This window comes from Marmota monax, unplaced genomic scaffold (assembly GCF_021218885.2).
Source record: "Marmota monax isolate L192 unplaced genomic scaffold, Marmota_monax_Labrador192_F-V1.1 WCK01_AAM20220418_F8-fsc00024, whole genome shotgun sequence".
Lineage (NCBI taxonomy): Eukaryota > Metazoa > Chordata > Mammalia > Rodentia > Sciuridae > Marmota > Marmota monax.
The window spans coordinates 10,877,946-10,896,854 of NW_026695224.1; the positions used below are offsets into that span (position 1 = coordinate 10,877,946).

The 18,909-nt window shown below is 43.7% G+C and overlaps 1 protein-coding gene across 4 annotated transcripts in view; it reads left to right on the plus strand.

Annotated features, from left to right (window-relative positions):
- The first annotated feature begins 1,079 nt into the window (after positions 1-1,079).
- Adgrg5 (adhesion G protein-coupled receptor G5) overlaps positions 1,080-18,909 on the plus strand; it is a 28,706-nt gene continuing 10,876 nt past the window's right edge. Inside the window, exons 1-3 of one of the 4 annotated variants that reach the window (XM_046435156.1) lie at positions 1,080-1,117; positions 1,462-1,514; positions 18,790-18,890. In XM_046435156.1, the coding sequence (XP_046291112.1) occupies positions 18,827-18,890 (64 nt within the window). In that variant the 5' untranslated portion in view covers positions 1,080-1,117; positions 1,462-1,514; positions 18,790-18,826. Of the gene's footprint in view, positions 1,118-1,142; positions 1,384-1,461; positions 1,592-18,789; positions 18,891-18,909 lie in introns of those variants that run through there. The other 3 variants (XM_046435154.2, XM_058575906.1, XM_046435152.2) reach the window with 3 other exon arrangements.

Below are 18,909 nucleotides of genomic sequence, written 5' to 3' on the forward strand. Positions count from 1 at the left end.
TGAGAAGGCAATAGGGAGCTACTGCTGGCTTTTGAGCAGGAGAGTGTCTAGGAGTGAGTGCCAGCTGGGGGGTGCAGGGCCAGGTAACCAGCACTCCCGGCCGAGTCAGGGCACAGTGAGGCTCTACAGATGCAGCCTAGGACACAGATGGGCTGGCAGGGGGCAGGCCTCTTCCTGGCCCCTGAGAGTAGCTGTTCAGGCTCCCATGTAGTGTGAGAAAGCAGGACACTGGTGATTTAATCCTAGAGGTGCCAGGAGACTTCAGACGGGAAGAGCCTAGAGGTCAAGTTCTGGGTTATGGTCAGAGAAAACCAAAGTACAGTGCCTGGGGGTGTAGCTTAGTGGTAGAGAGCTTATGCTGGGTTCCCTCCTCAGTACCACAACACAACGAAGTACCAAGAAAGGCCAGGGCTGAGCAAGTCACCCAGCAGGGGTGTGGCCACAGAGTCAGGACGCAGTGCACTGGGGTTCTTGCAGTCTTTGCACTGAAGCTGGGGCTGGGGACATGGCTGCCTTCTGAGGAGCGGCTCCTCTCTCCTTCCCTGCAGAGCCACGGGGCCACCATAGAGCCTTCTGTGCTAGGGCTTATGCTAGAGGGCTAAAGAGGGTGGGACAGAGAGGAGGGAGGCCGCGGCGCCTTTCTGGTCTCTCTCTGGCTGCTTCTCCATCTTCCTCTGGGCATGGACCAGCACATTCTGTAGCTATGATTTCCCCAGGGAGTCTGGGTGGGGACCAGGCAAGAGTCAGCACCCTATCTCTCCCTAACTCTGCTGCCAGGGAGCTCTGCTGCCTGGGAGGCCCTTCCCTGAGGGTTCTGCTACTGGGTAACTTAGGGCCAGGTCGCCTTCTCTTTGGGCCTCAGGTTCCCCCTGTGTGTGAATCATAGTGGCCTGTGAAGCACATCCGGTGACTTTGCCAGGCTTGTGGTAGATAAGCCCTGCACGAACCCCCACCCACGGGGGGGTACCGTCATCATCTCCAGAGAAGAAACTGAGGTTTGGAGAGTTGGGGTTCTTTGCCCCAACTCACCCAGCCCGAACGGTGGTACTTGCACCCAGGCAACCAGAGCCAGCCCTGGCCTGAGGTCCCTGCCATCGCCAGTGGCCTGGATTCTCAGGTCAGGCGGGGCTCCCTCTGCCTTTTCTGCAGGTGGAGAAACTGAGGCCCAGGGAAGTAGTATGGCTCCCCCAAGGGCGCAGAGCAGAGGTGCTCTGCACAGCCAGGTGACCCAGACCTCATGCATGCCTGCAGAGGGGCAGCTGCCCCGGAAGTGCTGCGGGGGCCCAGGGAGGGCTTGGCGAGGCCATGGGCCGGGAGGAAGCAGAGGCTGTTACGGGGAAAGAAGAAGTGAGGGGAGCGCTGTGCGGTGTGGGGCGTGGAGAGGTGGGAGAAGGGAGAGGCGAGGGGCGTGGGGTGCGCAGAGAGGCCGCAGCAGCCTCCTGACTTCCCCTTCTTCTGCAGAAGCAGCAGGACGGCAGCGAGGCAGGGCCAAGAGGCCAGGCAGCAGCTTCCAGGTTCGTGCTCTCGGGGACTCTCCTCCCTCACCAGCGGCGCCCTGTCCTTACCCGCTGCTGGATGTGCCCTTGCCAAGGTGGGACTTGGGGACCTCCTAGGAGCAGCCGGGACCCATCCTCTTTCCCTTTTTGGGAGACAACTCCAAGTCTGGGGGAAAGTAGAGACCTGTTTTTAGAAGAAGCCATTTGAAATGAGAGATTAAACACTGGGTCCAAGTCCTTGTGGCCTCTCGTGGGCTTGGGGAAGTTACCGGACTTAGCTTCACTGGACCTCGGTTTCCTCATCTGTGAAACGGGTTAGCCTGGTTACCTGAAGTGATGGGGATGAGGGACTGTCTGTCTGGTCCCCAGCATGGGACTGGCACTCCAGGATTGAAAAGATTCCTCTCCAGGCACCTTGGATTGGAGTCTGGGGACATCGTGTCTCGGGGACATGGCCCTGGGGATGGCTGGGTCACAGACCCCCTGCTGGGTTCTGCTTGTGGCCTTCCTTTGCTCATCTATGAAAGGGGCTGATAAGAGCATCTCACAGGGCAGTTTTACAGAGACCACAGTTTTGCTTCTCTTCTGGGTCGGGGAGGCCTAAACGGGGGCTCCAGGTGGTGTTTTGCAGAGGTGGCTGTTTGGCGGAGGCAGGTGGGGCCCTGGGCAGGAGCTTGACTGGTTCTGCAGGCCCTGGTCCTGTGGGGGAGAGGCTGGGCTTGGGGACCAGGACCAGGTCTGGGGAGGAAGGCAGGGCTTCCCAAGCCTGGACCTGGGTTAGAGCCTGGTTCCCAGGAGTGCGGATCATAGAAATGGTTGGTTGAGTCAGTCTCTCTCTCGCTCTCTCTGGGAAATAAGTCTCCTTGATGGTGTCATTTTACAGATGAAAAAATCTGAAGCCCAGGGAGCCAAGATTCCCCTGCCCAGCTTCCCTCGGCTGGGCACTGAGTACAGGAGCTGGTTATCAAGTTCACGTCTTGGGAAGGCTCTGTCCTGTGTCACATGCGTCTCATTTTTCTGTTGGCCTGAATAGCTTTGTATTTGTCCAGACAGCAACTCAGTTGTCCAGCCATCTTGGGGAGGCTGCAGCATGCAGGGCGTAGAGCGGGGACTTGGAATTGGGAGACCTGAGTGGAGTCCCAGCTTGGCCACTGGCCTGCTGCAGAACCCCAGGCCAATGCCTCTCTCCTGGGGTTCAGCTTCCTGGCAGCCTGTTGGAACCGTCTTGGAAGTCAGGGAGAGGGATTTCTACTTCTCCAAGGGCTCCAAGCAGTAAATTTCAGGGGAGGAACCTGGATGGCCCAGGGTGTGGGTGATGTGCATGGGGCCCCTCTGAAGGGATAGGAAGGGCACCTGGAGGTCACATGCAGAAGTGACGATGGTGGTTTGCCCCTAGGAAAGGGGGCAGAAGCCACGGCTTCTATTTGGGGTGCTTGGGGGAAGGGGTCACTTCTGCTTTGGCCTTGATTTCTCCAGTTGTGCTGTGGGGTCAGGCTCCTCCTCCGTGCTTGCCTAGGAGCAGCATGGAAGGGCCTTGGTACCTGGCCTTAGAGGATCCAGACTCTGGAGGTCAGATCCACTTGCCTGCTGGTCCTCAGTTTTCCAGGGGTTGGCCAGGGGTCGGCCAGGGGTCGGCCAGGGGTCTTCTATACTATTAGGTCCTCTTCTACTGAGGTCTCTGCTTTCATACCTGAAATATTTCCCATTTGTTCATTCAGTTGTTTCCCCAACCCATGTCTTTTCGTCTTTTCTCTGAGGTTCTGGGAGGGCAAGTGAATCACACAGCCAAACAAAGCCAAAGAGCCAAATAAGTGAGAACCCAGCACTCTGACTCCAAAGACTCCATTTCTCTTTTAAAATGAACACATATTAATAAATAGTATTAAGAAAAATGGGTGACCATTTGGGGAAAAAGTAAAATCAAATCTATTTCTCGAATTATCTCCTAAGACCAATGAGACAGGCTGAAGATTCCAATGTGAAAATGAAACTATAAAATTACCAGAAGAAATGCAGGAGAATTCCTTTATAACATTGAAATAGGGAGGGGGTTTCTAGCTAGGACTCAAAGTCCAGAAACCCAAAGAGAAAGTACTGAGCTTGTAATAGACAAGGAGCTGATTTTCCTATTACAAAAGAGTTTCTAGAAATTAAAAGGAAACATATAACCCAATAATCAAATGAACAAATGGGGAACTTGCTCTGTGGGAACCGCTTCAGCCCAGCTGGATTGTTTATAAGAGTAAAGGCTAGAACTGGCACAAATGGCTACAAATAGGGACTATTAAATCAATTCTAGCTTATTTCTACAATGTTACAGTATGTGGCTGAAAAGTGGAGTCTCTCTAGACACTGTTATGCAAATCTCTCCCAGATGTATTTTCAAGCTTAGAAAGCAAAGTGTGGGGCTGGGGATGTGGCTCAGGGGTGCAGCGTCCCTGGGTTCAATCCCCAGTACTAAAAAAAAAAAAGAAAAAGAAAGAAAAGTGAAACTGGCTGGCTACAGTAGGGTCTGTAATCCCTGAGGCAGGAGGATCGCAAGTTCAAAGCCAGCCTCAGCAACAGAGAGGCGCTAAGCAACTCAGTGAGATCCTGTCTCTAAATAAAATACAAAACAGGGCTGGGGATGTGGCTTAGGGATTGAGTGCCCCTGAGTTCAATCCCTGGTACCTGCCCTCCCCCCACACACAAAAAAGCAAATGCAGGACAATACATAGGGTGGGCTACTTTTTGTATAAAGTGGGGGGAAATTCTGTTTGCTTATATCTGTATGGAGAAACTCTGGAAGAGACACGGAATTCTAAAAGCAGTGGTACCTGTGGGTAGCTGGAAATTGAGAGGGGGCGTCTTCAGGGTGGAGGACTGCTTTGAATTTCAGATTTTTGTATTTGTTTATCAAATATAAAATATTCGAAAGATGTGAATTTCTAAACTATTCGGAGTAAATGCAATTTGAGAAATGTATAATTACAATTTTGGGGGAGAACATGAGGAACTGTAGACAAGGAAAACAAAGGGGAGATTATGATCTCCCCTCTCAGAAGCGACTCCTGCCTGTTCTTGGATGTTTATCCTGCTTTTGCACATGTAAGAAATAGGATTTTGGGGGGGCTGGGGTTGTGGCTCAGTGGTAGAGCACTTGCCTGGTACGTGTGAGGCACTGGGTTCGAATCTCAGCATCATATATAAGCAAATAAATAAGTAAAGATCCCTCAATAGCTAATAAAAATATTTTTAAAAAGAAATAGGATTTTTGGGCCAGGATGGGATTACATTGTTTTGCAACATGCTTTTTGATTTTTAGAAGCAATATGTTACTATTATTTTTTCTATGTTAACAAATAGTCATTTGGAGGATTGAAAAGAATCCTAAGTATTAAACTGTTTTTTTTTTTTTCCTGTTGTGAAGGTTATAAGCAAAGACTCATAGCAAATTTATTTGGAATAGCCCCAAGTTGGGAACAATCCCAGCGTCCCTTGAATGGATGCATGGTTAAAACAAACTATGGTACATCCACACGAGATACAGCTCAGCAATATATTTTTTAAAAATACATTTGAAAAAAGCTATTGATATGCACAACTTGGATGGATCTCCAGGGGAATTATCCTGAGCAACAGAAAAAAAGCCAATACAACATCAAAATCAGGAAAGTAACTTTGGTACAATTTGCAGACTTTGTTCAGAGTCTGCTAGTTTTATAGGCACTCATTTACGCATGTGTGTGATGTGGGTGCCTATTTAATTCCATGCAATTTTATCACATGTGTAAATTCCCATAGCAGCCACCACAACGAAGACACAAAACTGTTCTGTCACCACAAGGATCCTTGTGATACCCCTTCATAGACATGCCCGACCTCACCCGGGGCAACCACTAATCCTTTCTCCATCTCTATAATTTTCATTTCAAGCTTGCTATGCAAGTCAAATCATATAGTGCGCTCCATCTTGAGATTGGTTTTTTCTTCCTTTTTTTTTTTGCTCTGGAGAATTCCCTTGAGATCCATCCAAGTTGTATGTACCAATAATTGTTTGTTTTTGTTTTTTTTTTTCAAATTTATTATTATGAGTATTTTGGTACAGGGATTGAACTCAGAGGCACTCGACCACTGAGCCACATCCCCAGCCCTATTTTGTGTTTTATTTAGAGACAGGGTCTCACTGAGTTGTTTAGGGCCTTTGCTTTTGCTGAGACTGGCTTTGAATTCGTGATCTCTAGTCTCAGCCTCCTGAGATGCTGGGATTACCGGCCTGTGCCACCGTGCCTGGAAAACTTATTATTTTTTATATTGTTGAGTTGTATTTCATGACGTGGATATACCACTTTCCATCCATTGAAGGGCATTGGGGGTCGTTTCCAGTTTGGGGCTGTTATGAATTAAGCTGCTATGAATGTTCATATACTGATTTTCTTGTGAGCATGGGTTTTTAGCTCTCTGGGATAAAAGCCTAAGAATACATTGCTAGGTTACGTGGTAGGCACACATTAGGTTTTATAGGAAACTGACAAACTGTTCCAGAGCAGCGGAGCTCTGACTTACTGAACTGTTCCTCCCTTGATGGAAGATACATTGTTTTCAAGTCTTTCTTGTTGTAAACAGTAGTATTCTAGGTATCCTTTTTTAAAAATTTACAAAATGTGTTATATTTTCCACTTCTACTTTTTACATATCCCAGGCACTTTAGAACATCTATAATATCTAGCTATTTAAAAAAAAAATTTATTTATTTATGTTTCTTTAGTTTTAGGTGGATACATTAGTTTGTTTTTATGTGGTGCTGAGGATGGAACCCAGTGCCTCAAGCATGTTAGGCAAGTGCTCAACCATTGAACTACAGCTATTTTCAGGAAAGTACTTAGCATTTTCAACTACATATATATTAATGAGGAATACAATGTACTCACAAAACAATGGTGATCGTTGTAGGAGAATGTCTTTTACATAAAACCTATCTGGCACAAGAGCTCCTTCTTCTCACCATCAAAGTCTTCTCCACGTCCTCTAACCTACTGGACAAGATTCCTAGAGGCGGTCTAACAAATCCATTTCAAAGTCTCGTCCCAAAGACACTTCTGATTTTTTAAAACAAATGGGCATTTACAAGATGTTATTTTCTAACTCAACCATCCGAGGGCAACCTCTTTGCATTTAGAATTTCCAGATGTAGTAAAACTTTTGAAAGGTTGGGGAGCAAGTTGAGAGCAGCTTTTTCATATTCTATGTGAAGGCCTTCGACAAACAATAGTAAATCTTCCCAACGAGTGGTGGGCATGGTGGACATTTCCAATCGGGTCAAACACGGCATGTTCCTCTACCTTTTCTCCCTTTGTTAGAAGGAACACCAACTGCCTAAGAGCCACCAACCTTTCCAGAGTCTCAGGAGTGGAAGTGCCAGATTCGCGGGTCAAGGTCAAGGTCAAAGTCAAAGTGGGTCTTTGAGGGTCAAGGTGCAGTCTCCCGGGAACAGGTGCTGGTGCTGGCCAGGCTCATGTAGTCCCCGTGCGTTGCAGAGCGGTCGCGGAGGGCCCTGCGCCGCTGGCTAACATGTGGCTGGGCTTGCCGCCATCCACCGGCCTTCTCAAATTCTAGCCTTTATACTCCAAGATACCACTTTTTTTGGAAGGTCACACCTATTCTTTGGAGCAAAGTTCAAGTACAAAGCCTTTCTTTCCTCCAGTCCTTACCCATCACGTCCCTGTGGAAGCGCCTGACATTTAAATCTGAATAATTCTAAAAATTTTTCTCTTAAACCTATTTGATTCTTCCATCCACAGCTGTTTTTCCTGAAAAAAAAAATGATGCAGTATTTGTCACCACTTCCTCACAAACCAATCACTGGTTTATCCAATCTGCCATCTAGCATTTAGCCTGTGAGTTTAGCCCGTTTGCATTTATTGTAATGGTTGATGTATGTGGACTCGGTTTTTCCCATCTTCCCTTGTCCTTTCAAATACTTTATGTAAGTTGCTTTTTGTTTGATTTGGTTTGGTTTTTGCTTTCTTCTACTTCTCTACTACATTTCAGCACCAGGGGCAGATGGTGTTTTTATTATTAGAAAAGAGGGAAAAATAAACGTGGGAAATGGAACTATACTAATGCTGTTGAAACAATGTAAAACTAAATTCTAGAAGCCCCAGTTACACACCAGCATAACGTTAATTGCAAATCTTTCTTGTCTATTCATTATAGCAAAGTTAGCAAACCTCTAATTTTCTTACTAAAGTTTCACAGTATATTCTACTTCCTCTTTTTGCATAAAAGTTATACTATTTAAATATATATATATATATATATATATATTTATATGTATATATTTATTTATTTATTTATTTTTATATGGTGCGGAGGATTGAACCCAGTGCCTCACATGTGTGAGGCAAGCGCTCTACCACTGAGCCCCAACCCCAGTCCATATATACTATCTGTTTTTATTACTTTAGTGTTGCCCTTGAAACTTCACCGAAAATATTTAGCATACTAAAGTCTAATGTTATTTAATATATTAAATCCATTCATCTTTTTTTGAGGAGTGGGTACCAGGGATTGAACTCAGGGACACTCCAGCACTGAGCCACATCCCCAGCCCTATTTTTGTACTTTATTTGGAGACAGGGTCTCCCTGAGTTGCCTAGCACCTCACTTTTGCTGAGGCTGGCTTTGAACTTGTGATCCTCCTGCCTCGGGCTCCCCAGCCACCTGCCCAGCTAATGCATCTATCCCTTTTGGGGGTGGTGGTGCTGTGGGATTGAACCCAGGTTCTTGTGCATGTGAGGCAAGCACTCTACCAACTGAGCTAGATCTCCAGCCCTAATCCATCCATCTTCGAACAAGTCAGAGCCTTAGAATACTTTACTTCCAATCCCTCCCTCCCAAATCCATGCTCTGATTGTCCAGCCTAAACATTTTTGTGGGTATTTATTCCTGGCTCGCACGATTATTTCCATAGGGTATAGTCATAAAAATGAATTTCCTGAGTCAAAGGTTATTCAGAATATGACTTTCCTATATGTCACCAAACAGTCCCCTCTATGATGGGACTCTCGAGTCTCAGGTGGGGATTGGAGGATGGGCCTGTCCCTACAGCCTCTCTCTGGGTGCTGACCTTTGCGAGTCCAGTGGTAGAAAATGAACGCTCCTGTCCTTAACTACCTCCCTGGGCCACTGCCATCAGCAGGCGTTTTGAATTTGGGGGCTCTCCCTCCTAGAAGCCCTGGGAATTTTCTTCCTCAAGAGAGAAGGAAGGTTAGCTCTCCTGCCCTCTCCTCCCTTCTCCATTTTGTCTTCTCTGACCTCTCAGTGTGTTTTTGGTTTGATTTTCTAATATCAGGTTATAGAGGTATACATCATATACAATAAGATGCTCCCCTTCTTTTTTCGGGTATTGGAGAGTTGACCCAGATGTGCTCTACCACTGAGCCACATTCCCAGCCTTCTTTTATTTTTATTTTGAATCAGGGTCTGGCTAAGTTGCTGGGGCTGACCTGAAACTTGCAATCCCTCTGCCTCAGCCTTCTAAGGTGCTGGGATTACCCACATGTGCCACTGTAGCTGGTTTCAAATTTGCCTTATTGGAGAGTAGTCTAATGAGCTTTGATAAATGTACGCAGGCGTGTATACACATATATTACAATCAAGATATAGGACATTTCTATTGTCTTGAAAAGTTGCCTTGTGCCATTTTGTAGTTAATATCTTTTCCTTGCCCCCTTGACAACTACTGATCTGGTCTCTGATCCTAATGCTTTTACTTTTCTAAATGGTCTTGTAAGTGGAATCATAGAATCTTTGTGTCTGGCTTCATTCACTTAGCCTTGTGATTTGGAGAGTCACCAAAGCATTGACGATTTCAGCCATTCATAACTGTTCCTTGCTGAATAATATTCCACTGTATAGATATACCACAATTGGCTTTCACCAGTTGATGGAAATTGTATTGTTTCCAGATTTTGGTTATTATGAATAAAGCCGTTATGCCTGTGGAAGTCTTCAAGTAAAAGATTTTTTCATTTTTCTTGGGTAAATACCTAGAAGTAGAATTGTTGGTTTTAAGGTATGTGTATCTTCAGCTTTATTGGAAACTGCCAAGCTGTTTTCAAAATGGTTGTCCCATTTTGCATTCCTTTCAGAAATGGGGAGCATTCCAGATCTTCTATATCCTCCACAACACTAGACTTTCCCAGTTGTTTTAATTTTATTCATTCTAGAAGGTGTGTAGCAATATCTCATTGTGGTTTTTATTTGCATTTCCCTAATAGCTATTAATATTAAGCATATTTTCATGTGTGTATTTGCCATCTTTTTTAGTGTAGTGACTATTCAGCTCTTTCCCCATTTTAATTGGATTTTTTTTCTTATTAGTTGTAAGAGTTCTTTATATTGTCTACATACAAGTTGTTGATGTTTTTGTTTTTTAATCAGCTATTATGTTTGGAAATATTTTCTCCCAGACTTGGCTGGTCTTCTCATTCCCTGTATGTAGTAATCTTCAAAGAACAGAACTGATGACATCCAAATTACTATTTTTTTCTCTTATGGAGTGTGTTTTAGGTGTTGTTTCTAAGAAATCTTTTCCTAATCCAAGGTCAGAAAGAATTTCTCTCTCTCTTTTTTTTTTTTCCTACAAGGTTTATAGTTTTCATTTTGTATTTCAATCTATGGTCCATTTTGAGTTCAATTTTGTATGTTGCAAGTTGTGGATCCAAGTTCTTTTTTATTTTGGCATTGGAGAGCCAAATGTTCCAGAACCACTTATTGAAGATTATATCTCTCCATTGAATTACCTTTGCATGTTTGTCAGAATTCAATTGATCAAAAAATAATAATAATACAAATTTTAAAATAAATCAATACACAGATATATTTTTGGACTCTTCTGTTTCACTCATCTGCATGTCTGTCCTTATGCAAATAACACGTTGTCTTGATTACTATAGCTTTATGGTAAGTGTGACATTGCCAGTGACATTGCCAGTGTGAGTCCTGTGGGTTTTTTTTTTTTTTTTTTTTTCAAAATATTTTCACTATTCTAAGTCCTTTTTTTTCTTTTATCTTTTCTTTTTTTCTTCTTTCTTTTTTTTTTTTAGTAATGAGGATTGGACCCAGGGGCACTCTACTACTGAACTACACCTCCAGCCCTTTTAGTTTTATTTTTGAGACAGGCTCTTGCTAAGTTACCCAGGCTGGTCTCCAACTTGTGATCCTCCTGCCTCATCCTCCTGAATTGCTGGGATTACAGGTGTGCACCACTGCACCTAGTGGCAGTTTTTTCCTTTCAAGTGTAAATTTTTAAAAAATGTTCATTTTTTAGTTGTAGTTGGACACAGTAGCTTTATATATTTATTTATTTTTATGTGGTGCTCAGGATCAAACCCAGGGCCTCCCATGTGCTAGGCAAGTGCTCTATCACTGAGCCACAACCCCAGTCCTCAAGTGTAAATTTTAGAATCATCAGTTTCTACAAAATATCCTGCAGAAATTTTGATTGGGATTGGATCTATATTCCTGAGGGACATTGCTCTTCACTTCTTTTTAATTTTCTTTTCCTGAAATGCCTATGGCTGTGAAAATATGGGCCTCTTGAAAGTTTGGAAAACTTCCCACATTATTTCTTTTCTGAAGGACTGGGCTTAAGATTGTTATTATCTCTTTCTTTGTAAGAGTTTCTGTAGAGGAGGTATTATCATTTCCTAAATGTTTGGAAGAATGTTCTGGTGAAGTCATTTGGGCTTAACATTTTCTTTTTTTTTTTTTAATCTTTTTTTTTTTGAGAATTTTTTAATATTTATTTTTCAGTTTTCAGTGGACACAACATCTTTGTTTGTATGTGGTGCTGAGGATCGAACCTGGGCCACACGCATGGCAGGCGAGCGTGCTACCGCTTGAGCCACATCCCCAGCCCCTTAACATTTTCTTTATGGGAAGGTTTTTAGGTTATAAATTTTAATTCATTTAATAAATAAAGGACTATTCATATTTTCTACTTCTTCTTGAGTAAGCTTTGGTAATTTGTGTCTCCTTCAAGAAATTTTTTTTGTTTTGTATGATGAATATAATTTGTTTTTTAAATATTTATTTTTAGTTGTGGTTGGACACAATATCTTTATTTTATTTATTTTTATGTGGTGCTGAGGATTGAACTCAGGGACTCACATGTGGTAGGCGAGGGCTCTACCGCTGAGCCACAATCCTAGCCCAATGAATATAATTTGTTAAGCCTTACATTGTTAATATTATTTCCTGACCCTTTTCAGTGCTGGAGATGGAACCCAAGGCATCCTGCTTGCTGGGCAAGTGCTCCACCCCTGAGCCACATCCCCAGCCCCTCCCTTAACTTTTTATTGTCTGTAGTTCTGCAGTGGTAGACCCTCTTTTATAGTTGATATTGGTCATTCTCCCTCCACCTTTTTGTTTTTTTTGGGTAGAAATTTGTCAGTTTTATTTATTTTTTCCAATAACCAACATTGAGGTTCATTGATTTGTCTTCATTTCTTTTTAATTTTCTATTTCACTGATTTATGTTCTATATAATTTTCTTTCCTTCTGCTTACTTGGTGCTTAAATTTTATACTTTACCAAGGTAGAAGCTTAGATCAGTGACTTGAAATCTTCCATCATTTCTAACATAAGCGTTTAAGGCTCTGCATTTTCTTTTCTTTTTTTTAAACTTCATGCTTTTAATTTTGTATGAAATTCTACAGTAACCAAGTTTACTTTCTATAAAGGTTCACTCTCATAACAGGATCTCAAAACCTCAGGTTCAAATTTAGGTAATAAAATAACAACTTTGGTTTTCAAGTGGTTTAAAAATTTTTTTAAATAATCACAGAAGCACTTACATTAATAGCAGCATCTCACAAAAAAGGGGAAGAGCAGTAATCAGCTCAGTTAGGGACTACAAAGTAATGCCATTCAAGAAAGGACAAAGGAAGAAGAATGACAACTATTGATCATTAGACCACTAATGACTTCCTCAGCCACAGAGCTGTCTCCAGAATCTCGTTATAACTGATATTTTAAGTTTCTATGTTTGCAGTAAACCTAGATCTAGTTACCACAGGCTTTGCACAGACACTTTTGGGTTATAAGGTGATTCCAACAACATACTTAATGCATCTATGCTTGGTAAATATTTCTCAAATAAGTCCATCAAAATCTACATTTTCTTTTAAGCATTGCTTTAGCTATAGTTTCCCTTGTGATTTTGTTTTAACCCAGGGTTACTTAATAGCTTGTTATTAATTTCCTTGTATTATGTTATTAATTTCTATTTTAATTCCCTTGTGGCCATAGAACTTACTTTGTATGATTTTAGTCCTGTTAAATATAGATTTATTTTATAGCCAAGTGTACAGTCTGTCTTTGTGAATGTTGTATGAATACCTGAGAAGAATGTGTACTTTGAGGTTGTTGGGTAGACTGTTCTATAAACACCAATAAGATTAAGTTGATTGGCAGTGTTGCTTATGTCTTCTAGTTTTGATTTTATATCTACTTGTTCTATCAGGTACAGAAAAAGAAATATTACGGCCTGCAACTATAGTTGCTGATTTGTGTGTTTCTGCTTTCAGTGGTATCAATTTTGAAGCTCTGTTATCAGGTGCATACATATTTAAGATTTTTTTTGGATGATTTTTTTATCCCTTTAGCCTTATATAATCTTTAGTTTTTAGTTTTGGGTACTGGGTGGGTTATGCCCCCAGCCCACACCCCTTCTGTTTTTTCAAAAATTTTGAGAGTGAATCTCACTGAGTTGCTGAGGCTGGCCTCAAATTTGTGATTCTCCTTCCACAGTCATCTGAGTAACTGGGATTACAGGCATGTGCCACAGCTCCTGGCTCTAGTCCTGTAGAATCCTTATCCCCAATAATATTTCTATTACTTTTTTGGATATTAATCTAACTATTCAATTTTAATTATTATTGCTGTATCTGGTTCCCCCATTTTACATTGAATTTATTGGTATCTTTATATTTAATATGTCTTTCTCATAAATAGTAAACCTTGGGTTTGGCTTTCAAAATCTAGGCTGATAATCTGCCTTTTAACCAGAGCATTTGGTCCATTTATTTTTAAATTTAATATTTATATATTTATATGTGTGTGTGTGTGTAACTTTTTGAATTGGGAATTGAACCCAGGGGTGGTGGAGCTATGTCCCCAGTCCTTTTTACTTTTTGAGACATGGTCTTAAATTGCTGAGGTTGGCCTTGAGCTTGTGGTGATCCTCCAGCCTTAGCCTCCTGAGTCACTGGGATTATAGGTGTGTGCCACTGCACCTGCCTTGGTCCATTTATATTTAGTGTAATTGTCTCTATGACTGGGTTTTAACCTACCATCTTGCTATTTATTTTCTCCTGTCCTGCCTATTCTTTGTTCCATTTTCTTCTTGCCCTGTCTTATTTTAGAGTGAGTATTTAAATGCCCATTTAGTTCTTTTTGCCCATTGATTGACTGGGTTAGTTGTTTTTGGTGTTAAGTTTTTCTGAGTGCTTTGTGTGTTCTGGACATTAATCCTCTGTCAGAGGAGCAGATGGCAAAGATCTTCTTCCATCCTGTGGGCTCTCTCTTCATTCTCCAGTTTCCTTTGCTGTGCAGAAGCTTTTTAATTTGATGCCTTCCAATTTGTTAACTCTTGGCATTGTGTCCTGAGCTTTAGAGATCTTGTTAAGGAAGTCACTGTCTGCACCAATATGTTTGAGAGTGGAGCCTGTGTTTTCTTCTAGAAGTTGCTAAGTTTCTGGTCTATTTCTTAGGTCTTCGATGTACTTTGAGTTGACTTTTGTGCGGGGCAAAAGATAGGCATATACATAGAAGAATGTAGAAAAATTAAATGATTTTATTTCTATGATTGTCTTATCATCTTTTCTTACTGTTTTCTTTTTCTAATGGTTACTCTTGGGTTTACCATATACATATTTAACTTTCCACGACTGACCTTCAAATAACCTTGCAACACTTAACATACAACATAAGCATCTGACAACAGAATAGTCCATGTTCACGCTTTTTGCCATTTTTCTTCCACATTATTAAGATCTCCACAATATGCCTGCACTATTACAGATATAAAAATTAAGGGGTTTTATTTTATTTCGTATTTAACACATTTTTACCAAATCCAACACTTTTCGTCTCCTTGTGTAGGTCCAGATTTCCATCGGGTATAATTTGCCTTCTACCCTAGGAACTTCCTTTGGAATTTCTCTCAGTTCAAGTTTGTTGGCCATGAATTCTCTAAGTCCTGGCTCATCTGAAAAAGTTCTTATTTGGCTTTCATTTTTTAAAAGATATGTTCACTGTGCATAAATTTTAAGATGGTGGGTTTTTCTCGAAAGATATGCTGCGTTTTCTTCTGGCTCGTATAGTTTTTGATCAGAAGTCTTTCCTTGTCCTTACTGTTTATCCTGGTCCACCTGGTTCTTGTTCTCCGGATGCCCTTCAAGATTTTCTTTCTTTTTGCTTTTGCGGCCACACGTCTATGATGGGACGGGGTGTGTTTTATTTAGATGCATCCTTCCGGGTTTGGCAGAGCTCCTTGGATCTATGGTTTGTTCTTTTAATAATTTAGGAAAAGTTTTAGCCATTATCTCTTCAATGTCACTCTTTTATTTCTGTTGTTTTTCTATTGTTTTTCTGTTTCTATTTCTGTATCTTCTCTGCCCTCTCTACTCCCAAGACTCCAATGACGTACATATTGGAATATTGACTTTTGTCAATATTTAATTTTCACTCTTGCTCTTCATGTCTGTTACAGTTTACATGTTGAAAGTCCCCTGCAAAGCCCCTGTGTTAAGGGCTTTCTATCCAGGGTGGTGCTCTGGGAGGTGATGGAAATTTGAGAGATGGGGTCTACTCAGGGGAGACTATGGGATTTGATCCTTTCCTCCTTTCTTTTTTCTTTCGATCTCTTACTCGTGATGTAAGCAGTTTTGCTTGTCACGTCCACCTACCATGATGTGCTGCTTTGCCACAGGCCCAAAGTAATGGAGTCAATGCATCATGTCTTCTAATTCTGATTTTTTAACTTCTAAAACTGTGAGTCAAAGGTAACCTTTTTCTCTTCATAAGTTTTTATCTCAGGTATTTTGTTACAGTATTGGAAGGCTGAATAACACAGTGTTTCAACCAGGGTAATCTATATTGCTCTATCTTCAGGTTTACTGAGCTTTACTTGGCTGGGTCTGGTTTGCTGATAAATCCATTGAAAGATTTCTTCATCGCTGATATGGAGTTTTCATTTCCATCACTTTTACTTGGCCATCCTTAGTAGTTTCTATTGCCTCCTACAATTTCCCGTATGTTCTTGGAATTCATTTTTCTCACTACATCTTTTATGTCTCCATAATGGCTTCCTTTTCTTCCTTCCTTTCTTTTCTTTTCTTTTTCTTCCTTCCCTCACTCCCCCTTTTCCCTCCTTCATTCCTTTCTTTCTTTCTTCTTTTCATGCTGCAGATTGAAACCAGGGCCTAAGCCAGCAACCACTCTACCACTGAGTTACCTCCCCAGTCCTGGGTCCCTTTTTATTTTTATTTTTTAGTGGAGTTAGGGACTGAGTGCAGGGATATCCCACCACTGCCCTTATTTATTTGAGACAGGGTCTCTCCCAGTTGCCCAGGCTGGCCTTGGGCGATCGTCCTGTGTCAGCCTCTCCAGTAGCTGGGATTACAGCTGGGTGCCCTGCACCTGGCTAGCCCAGGCCTCTTCTTTTACTTGGTTTTATTATGTGCCACGGAGTCCCTGACTGACCTCCAGGCACTGTGCATAAGAGGACAGTAGTGGGTGAGTCAAACCATATTTATTCCTAGAAATGGGCATATTTTGTATCTGTGGCTTTAGTAGAGGGCATTGAGTTGATGGAGTCTGTGGTTGATTCAGGTTTTTCGTTGCCATAGTTACCGTCTGCGCACCATGGCTGTTACTTTGTGCTGAGCACCGGGGCTTGAGTCCCCGGGGATTTTTCTCGGTGTCCCTGTTTGGTGCTCAGCTTGCACAAAGTGACACCGACGGGCTCTCCGTCCGGGTTCTAGCTCCTTCCCCAGCTTAGTCTGCGGTTGCTGGTCCCCTGGTGCAAGTTCTGTGGTGGGGGCGGCGGCTTCTTGTTCTCCTGCTCTAGTTTCGGTCTTAGACATTCAGACGAGAGCCCAGGAGGGGGACTGGCCAGTGTTCCTGTTTTTCTCCAAACTCAGTGCAGGTGCGGGAGTGCAGGCAGACTTCCTGTCCCCCACCCCAGGGAGCCACCTGGGCCTGATGGGTGGGAGGTCCTGAGCCGCTGGGGGCCTGCTCCCGCCCCTGCCTGACAGTCAGGATGCCTGTCCTGCTCCGGCCAGTGTCCAGAGGCTCTTACCATCCATGCAGGGTGGGCGCGGGGCAGTTTCTGTTCTTGCCCGAGAGGGACCCGGTGTGGGAGTCTCCCAGGAGAGCCAGGTCCCCAAGGCACCGGCACCACCTTGAACTCCGCAGACCCAGAGCTCAGGCGGCACTGCTGCCGCCTCCCTGGGTCCTTGGCAGGTCCTGCATGCCCTTGTCACCATGGGGCCTCTCTCAGGCCCCGCCCCTTCCAATCAGTCTCATCAGCTCCCTGGGGAGGACTGAGGGAGGGACTGTCTGGAGGTCTGGACCCCTTTTATTTATTTATGTATGTATTTAATAAATGTATAACTAAGGTTTTTTTGGTAGTTGTACATGGACAGCATGCCTTTATTTTATTTTTATGTGGTGCTAAGGATCGAACCCAGTGCCTCCCACGTGCTAGGCAAGTGCTCTGCCACTGAGCTACAGCCCCAGCCCTGAACTCCTTTGAAATCTGGATCTCTCAGGGATGCTAAGCTGCCACTCTAGCCATGAAGAATTCATTAAGATTGAGACAGGAGGATAGCAAGGTCGAGGCCAGCCTGGGCTACTTAGCCAGACTCTTGTCTCAAATTAAAAAAATATAAGACCCAGCAGCTCGGGAGGCTGAGGCAGGAGGGTTGCGAGTTCAAAGCCAGCCTCAGCAATTTTAGCGGGGACATAGAGCATCCCTGGGTTCAATCCCCAGTTCTGGAAAAAAAAATTCTTCCAGATATGGATTGTTTTCTTCTGGTCTCCTCTTGGGCAACTATGCTTTCTCTGCAGAGTGTAGAAAGGGGAAAGAGTTCCTCTCCATGGCACCTGGGCACCACCTTGAACCTGTGTTCCAAATACTCTCAGAAACCAGCTCGGTGGGTTGCCCTGGACCTCAGCCCTCAAAGGGCTCAACAGTGGATCAGTAAATTGTTCGGCTTTTTTCCACTGTCACGGTGGAGTGACATTCTCTTGTGGCTCTCTATATCCAAAGTGGAAGTGGAAATCATTTTAATATGCCTTTTACACAAGGAGAAACAACCTTCCTGTTCAGTGTTGCTATGACGACTATATAAATCTTAGTCCTTGGAGGAATCCCTTCTGGAGCCTTCTTTTTCCCTGTCCCAAGCCTTCTTTTTCCCTGCCCCGATCGAACCCAGGGCCTCGCATGTGCTAGGCGGGCTCTCTACCGCAGAGCCACAACCCCAGCCCCCCCGCCCATCCTGTTCTTAACCATCAGCCTCTTGGCACAGTTTCTGGGGAGCAGCTTCACCTGTCCTGCGGTGGGGATTCCTGTACATCGTGTATTCTTTTGTGGTTCGCTTCCTCATTTGGTTGGGGTGCATCCTCCAACAACTTTCTGAGAAAGGGCGCCTGTGTTGAAATATCCAGTAATCCTTGTTGGGACGATTTACATTTAAGAGTGGAGCACTAAAAACTCCATTGCTTGTCTGGGCTTGGGGACCGGGAGAGCTTTCCCATCAGTTAGATCTTGGCCATTTCATTGAGGAACACCGAAATGCTGGTAGCCCTAGGATACTCTCCTTGGAACAGTCAGTTTAAGCAGTTTCTTGGTTCCTGTTAGAAGATCCTGACCCAGGGCAAGTTAATGTCAGGGAGGGACTGACTTAGATGTTGCTTGTTCCCAGTTCCCCCTGGATGAGGTGGGGGGCTCTATGGAGTCCCCAGAGAGTCCACTTTATGGGAGGGGTGTCTTAGGCGGAGCTGTGGATGGCAGCTGTTACCCAGTGATCAAACATTCTGGAGTCACAGAGACCCTGCTTCAGGCACCTTCAAGCAAAGCGAGACCCCGCCCTCCCAGCCTCAGCCTCCTCATCTGAAACGCAGGCATAGTGAGGAGCTAAGAAGATGCTGCAGGTCCCAACCCCGGGACATGCCAGGCTCCTGGAAGAAGTCAGAGGTGTCTCTTTTACCACATTGATGGTGGTATGTGCATGTTTTCCAGGGCAGGAGCTACTTTTGGAGAGACCTGGCCACAGGGCATGGATGGCTGCAGGACCCTTTTCGTCTGCCTGTGCTTTCTGATTTCTCAGGGCAGGATCTCAGGTAAGAAGGCTCCGCTGGC